General features: G+C 43.5%; 1 protein-coding gene across 3 annotated transcripts in view; it reads left to right on the forward strand.

Annotated features, from left to right (window-relative positions):
• The window catches only part of GAS7 (growth arrest specific 7), a 107,708-nt gene that overhangs the window by 80,643 nt on the left and 13,452 nt on the right, over nt 1-13,613 (forward strand). For all 3 annotated transcript variants that reach the window (XM_082326923.1, XM_082326924.1, XM_082326925.1), the window contains 4 exons: nt 3,248-3,322; nt 6,573-6,651; nt 10,678-10,806; nt 12,811-12,934. In XM_082326923.1, the coding sequence (XP_082183049.1) occupies nt 3,248-3,322; nt 6,573-6,651; nt 10,678-10,806; nt 12,811-12,934 (407 nt within the window). The remainder of the gene's footprint in view (nt 1-3,247; nt 3,323-6,572; nt 6,652-10,677; nt 10,807-12,810; nt 12,935-13,613) is intronic.

Here is a 13,613-nt window from a genome sequence, read left to right on the forward strand (position 1 = left end):
AGAAAGGAGGGCAAGCAGGAGAAAGGCTGTAGTGAGTCTGATGGAGGTCTGTCTGGCCCACTGACTTTAATCTGACCGTGGCAGTACTGAGTGCGTCAGAGGAAAAGTGCATGAGAGTCTCTGTCCTCCCAGCGTCAGATAACCAGAAGTTTGGGGATTTCCAGAGCCAGAGTTTGCCTTAGGTCTGCCATGTTCAGCAGATACTTGTAAACACCTTCCACTGTTTGTCTGATCCTTTTGAGTCTTTATATTTTTGACCACTGCAACAATTTGTAGCAGACTTCTGCAATTTATGTACTACAGGAAAAGTAATTATGCTTCTGGTGTCTGATAATTTCAGTGTTGCCTCCTAATCTGGAGAAGTAGTGGAAAAAGACTCACAGTCACTGTCTTCACGTAGTGACAGTTGTGTCGATGTCTGTCAGATATCCTCTATCACCTTTTCTCCATGTTCCCCATGTTGTCTTAATCTATTTAGTTTCTTCTTCCATGGCAGTCACATCAGATCATCTTTGCCTCCCTTTGTAGCTCTCTAATTTTTCTTCATCCATTATAACATGGAGTGACTGAAACTATTTAAGTGTGGGGACGTGAAGTACTTTATTTAAAAAAAAAGGCGTAACAGAGCAGGGAATAAACATCCAAAGAGCAACTAGAACTAATAAAGTCAAGACAGTATGGGTCAAAATGCACTTATAATCTGTAATACTTCTGACTACACAGGGAGTGAAATTCTGAAAGTTTTCAAACAAGTTAGTGAAAACAAGAAACTTAGGGTTTTTTGTGTGTGAAGCTGGAGTAACTGCAAAACATCTGTGGGGGTTTCTGGAGGTAGGTCACAAGGCTAAGGAGTCCCTGTGTACAGGTGTGTTGGTGTCTCTCAGTCGGCACAGACAAGGTGTTTATATTGGCCAGGGCCCAGAGGCGTATTTTTTTTCCCTTTTTGAGGTATATCTTCATCTTGTTTTTTAGCTGCTTTTGAGATGTTCAAGGCATTTTGGCCACAGATGATGACAGGACGGTAGGCTGGGGTGGAACAATTTATGTCTTATAATTGGGATTCCTAAGTAATAACGAATTCACCTTTTTAATGTTATTTTTTATTGTTATTCCTCCTTGCTGAGGCAGTCTGCCCTAATAGTAGTGCCATCCACCTGCAGTACAAGTAACACTTGAAATCCCAGAGCCTAGGCCAAAGTTGGGACCAGTGAGGACCACTTCAGTGAAGCCAGTGACCTTGCATTTAGGGTGCCATGCTTAGGACAGCCACTGATGGCAGCAGACATAGTGTGCCTTCTGTGCGATTGTGAAAATCATGAGGCTTCCTTTTGTCTTGTTGTGTCTAATACTTCCCCAGCTACAGCATTATCGAGGAAGAACTGCAGAGAGTTTTCAGGTCCTTATTTTGACAGCAAACCTTTATGATGGAAGATGGTTATTCCTCTGTTCATGAGAGGAAGGACCGAGACACAGATTTGGTGTGAGTCTGTCTGTATGGGCAGCTTAGAACAGTCAGCAGACCAGCCAGCACCTTTGCACACGTACCATCCACAAGTAAATCATTCAAAGGCATCCTTAAGCCAAAATTGAGCAGGAATAAAGTTGCATGGTGAAGAACGTAGACTAGAGCTTTGGTTGGGAACTCCTGGTAACTGAGGCAAAAGCAGTGAGCCCTGGCTTTGTGCTGGACACTTGGGTATTTATCTCAGCTACATTTAGACATTTGCATCTTCCTCATGGTTGACCTATGCTCCCTTTCCAGTCCACAGAAATTGTCGCTTCTGAGACAAGATTAGTCTCATCCTAAAGTAAATATTTAAAGTAGGTCAGGTAAAACGTGCCTGGATAAATCCCTTTCCATAGTGAGGTCCTAACCACAGTGTAGTCTTTGGTGCTGGACAACTGTATTTCTTGGTCTTGCTACAGCAGGCATGGGGAGCTGGCTGGTTTTGTTCTCAGGGGAGGGGGAAGAAGAGGACCGCCACATGCTGGGTGAGGTCTGTGGTTGTATTCTGCCGCACTGAGCTGGGTATCACCTTGGGCCTCAGCTACCTGCATCCCACAGAGTGACATCCAGATCATGTTTTCAGCAGCCCACAATATCAGAGCTGGTTCAGGGGACCCCTTTTGTTTCGAATGTGCCATGCATTGCAGCGCTTGCTCAACTAGCTACTGCAAATGGGTGTGCTAAAAATACCCTACCTTCTTCTCACTGGAAGGACATGGATTTCAAACCAGGTTTTTCCCCTGCTTGTACGTAGTTAGCACAGAATCAGGACTTGCTCCACCCGGGTGCCACACAGCTCTCTGTCGGCGATGCTCTACTGAGCAAGCTGGTTTGAAAACCAGCAAATAGGCAGTTGTTTGCCCTAGCTGGGATCATGTATACCTTGCAAATGTTTCACTAGAACTCAGGGGAGATGGAGATGGGTTTCAGGCACGATGCACATCACCTCTGAACCAGCAGCTGCTCCTTCCCTCCCTGTTGTGCAATCAGCATTTACCCTTGTCCCCTCGCTCAACAGCTCCACTTGCGCTTCTCCCTGCAGCCATTCCCATAGTGGTTGTGTGCCAACAGCTTCCCTCTTCTGCACCCCCACCGCTGGCAAGCTCGGATGCTGTTCCCAGTGTGGTGCTGCTGAGTGAGTGGAGAGAAGGACAGGGCAGTGGGTGGGATGGGCGAAGGGCAGGGGCTGCACTACGACAGGTCGGTGACAGAAGCCCCTGCCACATCTTCACCAATTTTGTTGTCTGTAACAGGGCGCAGGAAGCAGTCAGTGTCCCTAGCAAAGGTGCAGTCCAGCACCCCAAACCTCATTTGGGTTTCTCCTGTATCGCTGCATTCCTTCCTCTTCACTTCAGGGATGTGCGACCTCACGTTTAGCAGCAGACTGAAACACATGCTTCTCAAGTGAGCCCAGCTTTGCAGACAGTCCATGTTGCACAGTAGAAACACTTTGTCCTTGTTATTTGCTCTCCAGAACTGTAGCTTTTTCTTCTAATTTTATCGCACATGCTGTCCTGCATATATCCTTGCTCTTGCCATTGCATTTTTAGCATATGGAGGGGAGAGATGGATCCTGAAACTGGCACTGCCAAGCCCTGGAAACTGAAAGGAAAATTCCTGTGGCAAGATCTGTTAAAATGCAGAGAATTTCTTTAAATTATGTGTGTGGGTTTCTGCCTTAAAGCTTACTTACTGCTGTCTTTTTATTTTATCTCTGTGTGTGTGTGTGTGTGAGTGTAGGATAAAGATAGAGGAGGAATATGCTAAGAACCTGTCCAAACTGTCTCAGAATTCCTTGGCTGCTCAGGAAGAAGGGTAAGTGTGTCTCGGTGACTTTTGCAGAAGACAAGAATTTTAACATAAAAGGCATTCCTCCCACACAGGTACATGTATTTTTCCTGAGCTCTCTCATTGAGTAGAGATTTGTTTGGCTTGGCATCCTGTGTGTGTTGAGGAAGGTAGAATTGCTTTGGAATATTTTTCTTTTGAAGATGTTCATGGTAAATTTTTAAGAATATCTGCATAAAACCTTGCATTTGCAATAATGTGTTTATGCTATCCTTGTTCTAGCCAGCACTAGTTCCTTTAGGGATTAGCATGTATAAGTACTAAATTACTTTGAATATGGAAGGAAATATGGAATATATATACTGCTGATAGTAGATTTGTAAGGTCAGGCTGGTAGAATTGGAGCAGCACAGACAGAGGGAGGAAGAAGTCTCTCCTCATCTTGGGTCTGGCCCTCCCAGAAAAGCAGCAGATTGTTCCTTAGTTACAGCATGTTCACACTTTGGAAGTTATTAAGAAGGTATTAGGCAATGCACTTCAGACTGGATTGTAATTCTTCAGCAATAATGAAAAGACACCACTCCTGAAGGGTAAGAAGTTGGTAGCTCTGTCTGTTCTAACACAAACCCTCTAAGCACTGAAAGCCAAGGTTGGAACTGACTGTCCTCACCCTAGTTCTGACACAGTGTGTTTCTACTGGCAGTGAAGCTCCACGAAGTGTTTGCTCAGCTTCCAGTAGGCAAGGACAGAAATTGCAAGAGGCTAACTAGGCCTTCTCTGAGCACCTACAATGACGATGGGTTCTGTTCTTCTTTCCCCTTCAGGGGTGGCTGTTAACCTGCTCCTAGCAGAGCTAAAACCGCTTTCTTCCACACCCTTCTCCCACTTTCTCCTACCCCCAGTAGGAGAAGGGGGGAATGCCTGAAAAAACGGAAGGGGAAGGAGACTAGGGCAGAGTGGATGAAAAGAGAGGGAATGAGGACCAAAGCATTAAAAATGTTGAAGTAGGGAGCTGAAGGGGGGACAGAGCAGAGGGCAGAGAGCTAGGAACACTGCCTGGTGGTGCTCTTCCTGGAGAGGTGGCAAGATGAGGGAATGGAAGGTGCTGTGGTGGCCAAATTGGCTAGGACCAGGAAGAGACTAGTGAGAAGATCCTGGTTATTGGTGAGGCCCAGGAAAGGGAAAAATTCCATTTAAAAAAGTGAGGGAGGGATAGCAACCAACAGAAGGATCTGAAGGAGCCAAAAGTGGGACTGCAGCCTAGCACACTCACAGTAAACATTCACGAGGATCTTCCTCTCATTTCTGAGAAGGTGTGAGTTGGGGGACCCCATGAACTGCTCTGTGAACACACCAGTTACCACTGCTCGTTTCGTATTCCACAGAGCATTTTGAGCTTTGCCGTCCAGCGGTCTCTGGAATTGACGCAAAGTATGGGCTGTCCCTCCAGGGTCCTTGCCCTCCTCTGGTGGTAAGAAGACCCACCATCATATATGGGAGTGGGACATGAGGGTGACGAGATGGGACCGATTTGTGGTATCAGGATGGTTCTGTCCAAGTTTCTGTGAGTACAGTGCTGCTGCACGTACGCAGAAGGTGATACAATCCATGGTCATTTAAGTCATTGTGGTTGGATAAGAGAGGCAGAAGATGCTTAGCAGGCTGAAATGCCTTCTTTACTTAAATAGATCAGATAAAATAGTACTAGTGAGAACTAGACAGTGGGAGGAGACCTCAGGGTGGGACTAGGGAAGGAGAAGAGTTGGGAGCACTTACGTAGGTGACGCAATCTCAGGTTGTTTAGCTGTGATGAACACCATACTTGAGGACTCAACTCATTGGAGCAACATCAGAGATTACAGATCGTTATTTTGAAATTGCAGATGACGAGCAATTTTAAAGGCTACCAGGAAGGGACAATATGACTATCTTTGAAAAGGGGGTGAGGGAGAGAGAGAAGGAGCCGGGAAATTGTAGATCAGTCAGCTTTATGTAACCTGTGCGAAGTGGTAGAATAAGGCATCAAGCTTTCTAGAAGCACTCAGCAGAAAACTAAGGTGATGAACAATTATTGAGGATGCATACAGAACAAACAATGTCAAACCAACCTGAATTCCTCCGGTGATGGAAGAACAGAAGAAGTCAGTACCATAGCTCTTAATTTAGTATAGCTTTTTGCAATGGGAGATTCTTGTAGGCAGGCAAGAGAAATGTGGCCTCAATAAAGCCTAAGGTGCAAAACTAGGTAAGAAATCATACCCGCTACTTACAAAAAGTGAAGTGTGGAAAGTAGCTATGGAGTGAGATCCCATAAGGTTCGTCCCAAGTCCAGATTTTTTTCAATGTCTTTGTTAATAACTTATGATAGAATAAATAATATCAGAGATGAGAAAAAGCTGGGAGGGATGGTGCATACAATTTGAAGAAAAGATTGTGCTTCAGAATTATTTTTTTAAACTAGAGAAGTGAACTGAAAAAAATGAAGATGCATTTCAATGAGGACAAAGTACCAGGTTTTATACTTTCACAGGATGTGAAAGATACAGTTACATAACGGTTTGTGGGAGAAGGATCTGGCTGTAGTGAATCACAAGCTTATTCATCAACAACTTCACGCTGTTGTCTAAAAAAGCAATCGTCCTGAGATATGTAGAAGAAAGAGTGTCTGATACAAAATAATCTGTTACCAGTTTAGCAACTGGAAGACCTCTGCTGGGAGATGGTGTAGTTTTGGTTATGACGCATTAAAAGGAACCTAGGCTGTTGGAGAGGGTCTGGAGGAGCGTACCTAAACTGCCATCGTCTGGAAAATAATTTGGCTGAAGGAAAAAGAAGGTGGAGAAAAGACCTGGTAATTTTCGAATACTGAAAGGCTTCTCCGAGGAGAAGTAGAATAATCTATTCACCAAAGGTAGGGTGTAAAGTAGAAGAGGCAATGGGAAAACTGCATTGATGAAGATCTATTTTAAGGATTAGAAAAGAAAAACATTGTTATGGTAAGAATAAGAAACTGAAGTATCTTGCTTATGGAGACTACATCTCTGTAACTGGAGATCGTTATGAACAATGTTTTCAAAGATCTGCTACATACAATGCAAATATAATTCTGCCTTGGTCACAGAGATCAGTTATCTTCTCAGATTCCTGCTATCACTTTTCCATGATTTTGCTGAGCATGATGTGGTACAAAGCATTGTGCCTTATCTATCTGATGGATCTTGCTGGGAGGATGTGCAGAAGACAGGGCATTGATAACTGTCGCTCTGTGTTCTTTCAGCACATTAGGAGAGGCTTGGGCTCAGCTAAAGAAGAGTCTAGCTGATGAAGCGGAGGTTCATCTCAAATTCTCTTCTAAGGTAAATAGTTCTTCCTTTCGCAAAGATTTTTGCCCTGTAATTGATGTGGATCTCACTTCAGTGCTTGTTGGTCGGAAAAATACACATGCATATAGTACAAATTTAGAAGAATTAATAAGTTGGTGAACAAACTTACAGAAATTCTGTCTGTTCTTCCTGCCAAAATCATAGTTTATTTAATTTACCTGATGAGTAAGTTAAAACACATCTAGCCTTAATTTTTCATAAAAAAGAAGGAAAACTGATTCTAGTGGTTATTCACCTAGGGCTCTAAGTTCCAGCCTGTTCAAGTGAATTTACCTAGACCTTGTACAGATTACTTCTGTAGAGGAAGAAATGAAAAATTATATTTGGCTTCTCAACAAGAATCTAATGTATCTGTCTGGAAGGAAGAGAACCAGGACTCCGACTTCTTGGTATCCTTAGCCTTTCTCAAAAGTGCACTGGGAACTTACTTCATGTTATTTTTGGATCTTCTCTCAAGTGATGCCCAAGGAGATTTCTTGAACAAATTATGGTATTTATCTGTTTTTTTCCACCACACGTGACATACTCTTGCAGCCTGTTACATTATGTTAACCTCTGTGGGTGATCAAGTTCAATACAGTGGCAGATATCTCAGCACAACAGCCATGTTCTGGAGGAAAATTATAGCTCTGCACTGTTTGTAAGTGATTATGCAGAGGTTACTCAGGCAACCAGCTGCTGCCTTGGTAACCTGCTGCTCTGCTTCGAACTTCTACTTCAGGGCTGTAATTAGTGAAATACTTTTTGCTCCCCGTTGTTCTCCTGTATTGTTTTCCAAGAGGAAGAAATGCACCCTGGAGCGGTGTGTGCGTGTAGGCAGGTGATGTATAGGGGCTCTTTAATTATTTTACTTTTCCTTAAACCATGCACAGAAACTCCTGTAGCATCCTCAACTCTCCCCACTGTTCTTGTACCTGCTTTGAGAGTTCCTAGTTCGGGCTTTCTTTTATTAACAGAATAGGTTTTCAAACTTATTGATTATTGCTATTACTTTCAGAGAAGTTATTCTTAGAAGTATTTATATTTCTTGTTGATAGTTGAATGAAACCAGTCCGTGCTGGCACGAGCAGTCAGTACAGTGCAGAGCACACCAAGAACATTCAAATGTCAACACCAGCCATGAAGACGTTGAAAAACTTGTGCGACAGTCCTTTACGGCACTGTTGCATTAGGGGTCATGAACAGATCAGAGAAGGTGACAGCACTCTTGCGGCACTTGGAACATAAAATATTATTACACTACTAATGCCTGTACAGACTGGCATTGCAGCTGTAGATACATGCACAGGAGGGGTCCTTCAAGAAGGCTGTCATGGCATTAAACCTCTTCTCCATTCCCCTCTTCCCCATTATCCTTCACTGAGGTCCAGGAGGTGAATTCTGCTGGAAAAGAAGATGCACATGTGTTATACTAGTTGAAATCATGGTGAGCTGGCCTGGATATGATGGTGTGTTACCAGCCACTCTGGAAATGGTGCTGATGGAGCAAAGGAAAAATAAGTACTTGTGAAATCAGAGGAATTTTTGAAGTGTGATTTCCAATAGCTCAGCTGTGTAGTTTCTCCAGCATCTCATACTATGATTAAGCCTATGCCTCTGTCTTTCTGTCTAAGTCTCTACCATACTGGTACAGAGATACAGGGTCTCCATCCTATACCTGATAACTTCTTTTAGCAAACTTCTTGAGATTTCAAGTCCTTTGTCACATCTCACTCATTCAGTGATGGGTAAATATCAGAGTTGTCTGTATACACTGGTGCTTTAAATCTCTTCATCTTAGGAAAGTAGTTTATGGGTTTTTTCATCTATTGCATGCATTTGAAGGTCTTTTAGCAAGATCTTCCAGGAATAGAAAAAGGAATAAGTATGGGCAACTATAATGCAACATTTAAAAGCCTGGGTCATTCGCATGTGAGTCTGTTTTAATAGCTTATGGTACCTCTTGCGAGATGGAATTTCAAGGAGGATAATGATGCTAGAGGATGGATGACTGCCTGCACTCAGAATTCCGCTTCTTTGTTTCCCAGAACACAAAACTGAAGAAAGCACTTGCCTTGTTTGCATTTTTAGCCTCCTGGTAGTGCATTTCCCATCTTTATGAGGATCTGAGAATTTCCTGTCCCATTATGAACCGTGTGAAATAAACAAATATCTTTACTTTCTGTTAGGCAAGTAGAACTACCAGTGAAATGCCCTCCTGTTTGGTGTGTCCTTGGCCCTGGGGATTTTTATAAGGGTTTTCACAGCACTGCCTCTTACGTGAGATAGGTCAGGTTGCCACCTCTTCCACTGAGGGTGACTGACCCATGTTGGGTCGTTTACTCAGGTTAATCCATTTATTAATGGAGCAGTCTGAAGAGCATGCAGACTGTTTAGCTACTTCAGACTCAGTTGGACACAGACATCTCTGTCAATTGTAATATGTTGCCTCTGGTGTTCACTGTAGCCATCCTGAACTTCTCTGTTCCAGTTCTTCTTTTGTTGAGCATTGACAATGCTCTTGGCACAGCTATCGGTTTGTACCTCTAGAGTTCTTGAGTTTGTGTAACCATGCTGGACCACAGAGTTGTGAACAGGTCTTTATTAGCTTGCCTAGGGCCATTCTGATGAGACTGTCATAAAAATATTGTCCAGAATTTTCTAGTCCAACCCCCCCCAGTCGGAGCAGGACTATCACCCACAGTGGATCAAGCCAGCTATATCTTTGTCTAGCAGAGTCTTGAATATCTCTAAGGACAGAGATTTCATGACCTCTCTGGTCAACCTGTTCCAGTGCCCAGCTACCATTCTGGTGATTTTTCTTTTTTAAATTACATTCAACCTGGACCTCCCAAAGCCCAGTTGTCTGTTGTGACATTGCCTGGCCCTACGAAGAAGAATTTTGCTCTGTTACCCTTGCAGCTGACCTTCAGATAGCTGTAGGCCATACTAGATCACCATGGTGCCAGTCTTCATCTGCGTAAACAAGCTCTGCTTTAGACTTGTTTAACCTCTCTAGGATGTGTGCTGTAGGACCTTGGCTGTCTTTGTAGCCTCTCTCCATTAAAAGGCTGTACTAAGCTTGAATGATGTTTCCTTCTCCATTAAAATAACACTGGAGAAAGGCTGAAGATACTTGCTTTCAGGGAGTATTTGATACTGCTCCACTGTGGGCCATGTTAGGTGATCATGGACCCAACTCACCTGCATTGATGGAGTCCAGCATCCCTGCAGGAGGGACAATAAAAAAGAAGTATTTGGTTGCTTCTGGGGAGGTGAAATACCTATATCCCTTCAGAGCCTGTTTTCTAGATGTCGAAACTGTATCAGAATGCCAAACAGCAATATGATACAAACTCTGTTAGAGTTGAGTATTACCGACTGTCAAGTCCTGCTTGTAGGAGATCAGTCACATGTGCAGTCTTGATGGATCTCTCCTGAGTTCAGTTCAGTGGTTTCTTGCCGCTACTTAAGAGTGTCAACTAAATACTCAGACTTCTCTTCAGGCTCCCTTATACTTGACAGAAATAAATAAAATGTGCCTTTATTGGGTCTCTTTTCAGTACACAAGAAACACAGGCGTGTTGCCACAGTCCACTGACTCACCTTATTGCAGTCAGGGTTAGCGGCTTTTGTTTGTGTACTTTTTTTTTTAAGCAAGTTGCATCAGTTAGGGCAGAATCAGAGCACCTCAAGAAGTGCTCTGGATATTGCCTGCAGTTGGATCTTACGTGTGAGAAGAGAGATATGATTTAATGGGGCGAGAGGAAGACAAGATTTCTGTACTTTTGCTCCCTTCAGTAAATATTCTCTTAACAGAGCTGTCCTGTGAAGAGCTGAGTTTTGCAGTAGCTTCACTCAGAGCTCTCTTGGGGAAGAGAAGCGTTGCTGTATGCCATTGCCTTTGCCTGCAGTCTGTGTATTGTTTCCTCTCTGTCCTGAGCTCTGCTAAGCAGAAGAGCCAGGAATTGCTGCCTGGCTCCTCATTATTGCCATTTCTTCCTTTGTTTTCATTACCAGCTTCAGAGCGAGGTAGAGAAACCCCTGCTCAACTTCAGAGAGAACTTTAAGAAAGACATGAAGAAGTGCGACCACCATATTGCAGACTTACGGAAGCAGCTGGCCAGCCGCTACGCAGCGGTTGAAAAGGTGGGAGCAGAGAACAAACTGGAGAGTTTATGAGGTACTGCTGGTTTGGACAGAAAAGCAGCTGCCCTGTGAAGTTTCTGTTCTGCCACAAAGAACCACAAAGGTTTTTGCTGAGTGCTTTCTGCTGTTAGTTATGCTTTGCCAGGCTCCTGATGTGGTTTGCTGCTTAGCTGAGATTTGGGAAACGGGGCTACAGGCAGGGCTAATGCGTTACTGCTGAACTGGATTTTTGTTTCATCTTCCCCTTCCCAATTTGGGACAATATATTTCTAATACATTTGATGAAATGTGTGCATCTGGAAGTCACGTCTGTTGCCCTCAAAAGGTAAAAACCCTTGCCTTAGGATAGCAGCAGGGTCAGGCCAAAGGCGCATCTGGCTCAGTATCCTCCTGTGCAGTGGCCCAAAGCAGATGGCTGAGGAGAAACTGGCACAGCAACTCACAAACCCTCTCCCAGTTCCCATTTTCTGCGCCTCACAGCAAACATCCTCACCTGAAAAACCCAAACATCAGCAGCACCCGAGTATCGGGGGCTGTTTTAACATGACCATCCAGTAGGTAGGTTGTGATTTAGGGAGGGTTATACCCACAAGAAGTGCTCTCTTAGCAGCAGCTGGCAGGAAATGGGACACCCATGCCTTGGCTGCCAAGACGCTTATGCCAAATGGTATCCTCATGCGGTTGGCTCTTGGGTGTACGTTGGAAAGGAACATACCATGCCCAGTCAACCCAGAAGGTTGGTTGGGCTTTCATTGAAGATCAGACTGCACATGAGAAAGTTCTCCCGGGGACAGAATTGTTGCAGGATACACAAGGTTATTAGACTGTATGTGTGCAGGGAAGGCATTTTTCTGCAAAACAATAAGTTCTTTACAGTCATCTCTGCAAAGAAACACAGTCCTCAGTAGGGATATTGAAAAGAATGAATTAAAATAGCCTTGAGAAGAAGGAATAAAAGAAAGGGAAAAGCCGTGCCTGCAGCGTTCCTGAAGAAGTACACAGCTTCTCACCAGATTGCTTTCCTGCAGCTCCCTCTTGCGTCCCGCCGAGCCAAGCACAGGGTCTTTGGAACTGCAGGTTGAGAAAGTTCAAGTAATGCCTTAAGAGCGTTGTAACTTGCAGGCTGGTGTGACTGTAGAAAACTGCAAGGTGCTAACAAAATGTAACCATCCAAACTTAGTTTTAAACACCGTAACTGGATAAAGAACAAATGTGACCTGTTTTATAACAAGGCCATGCAAAACAAGTTATTTTTATTTTGTGTATTTAGGCAATCTCAACAAATGAGGTGACAGCATGCATATGTGGTAATGATGTTTATTTGTTAAGACACTTTACTAATTTTCCTGTACATGTTCAGTAATGATACTGATAAATCAGGTTTTAAAAGCCTGGAAAACTTTAAAGTAAAGTAATTTAAATAATCAGTTGTAACCAGGTCTCAGGTTGTTGATTTCCATAGTACGAACTGATGTTGTCATGATCCTGAATTAGTTTTTCTGAAATAAGTCTAGAAGTTCCTATTGTTAGAGTTTCTGATAAGTGTATATTGAATCCAGAAGGTACATAAAAATAAATTTTGTAAGATACTTGAAATTCTTTCAACAACTCAGGTCCTAAGAAAAGCAAATGGAAGAAGTGTCTTGGTGATGCTGGTTAAGACATGTAGAAGAAGCTCCAGCTCCCCTTTCTTCCACAAATAGTGAGAAAGTTACTAAGAAACATGAAAGTCTGATGATGCCTTTTGTACTGTGCCTTTCTCAGAACCTATGAAGAGTTCAGATGCTTTTGTGATTTGTTGGTGACAACTTCTGTATGGTGGTAGGACACTTCTTTGAACACCACATGGTGTCCTAAGAACTTGAATCCCAGTTAGGACCCAGTTTTATGCAGAGTCCCTGACTTCTTACTGACAAATACTTGTGTGAAGGAGTCACACATGGCTGAAAACAGCTGGCAGCTCTTTTCCTCTAAAACGTGTGACTCTTCTTTAATTGCTCCAAGGCCCGGAAAGCCTTGACAGAGAGACAGAAGGATCTGGAAATGAAAACGCAGCAGCTAGAGGTGAAGCTCAGCAACAAGACAGAAGAGGAAATTAAGAAGGCGAGACGGAAGTCCACTCAGGCGGGTGAGTACCTGTGTCTGGCAGCGGCTGGAGGCGAGTGCAGCCCCATGGACGGCAGGAACACGACGGGATGCCACTGCCTATCCACCTGTGTGTTTCTCGTTTTTCAGTATTGTAGCTACAGAGTCAAAGTGAACCATGCTACCAATCTGTTCGGTGTTAAATCCTCTGAGGAGGAAGCCTCACTTTTTCCGAGTCATTTTTCCGAGTCAGATGTCACAAAATGATGATTTTGATAATTGGGGTGAGAACAGTAAAAGGAGGGTGAATTGTCATTTTGTTTGTGAAAGTGTGCTGAGATAACTGAATGTGAAACTTTCAAAGTCAGATTCAAAGAAGCTCAGCTGAGGATGTTTCTTCCTTAAATCATAGTTCCTTCCTTGGTTCTTTCCTAAATCACAGTCACCCACAACTATGTGGGTGCCTATTATGCTTCCTATTACCATCTTTTTCCGTGAAAGTGAACTTTTTGTCTTTTTTCCACTGCTACTCAGTGATTAAAATAATTTCTTTTCAAGGGATACTGAGGATACAGTAGTGTGTTCTATAGTGCACTGAGGACACAGCTATTTGATGTGACCTGTGTGTGTTTTACAGAGGCTCAAACCGCTTCTCCAGGATCCATCAGGAACTGTCTGTCTTGAGATCTGCAAAGCTGATATGTGCAGCTCTGTTAGTACCT

The sequence above is a fragment of the Platalea leucorodia genome (assembly GCF_965183815.1).
Source record: "Platalea leucorodia genome assembly, chromosome: 14".
Taxonomy (NCBI): Eukaryota; Metazoa; Chordata; class Aves; order Pelecaniformes; family Threskiornithidae; genus Platalea; species Platalea leucorodia.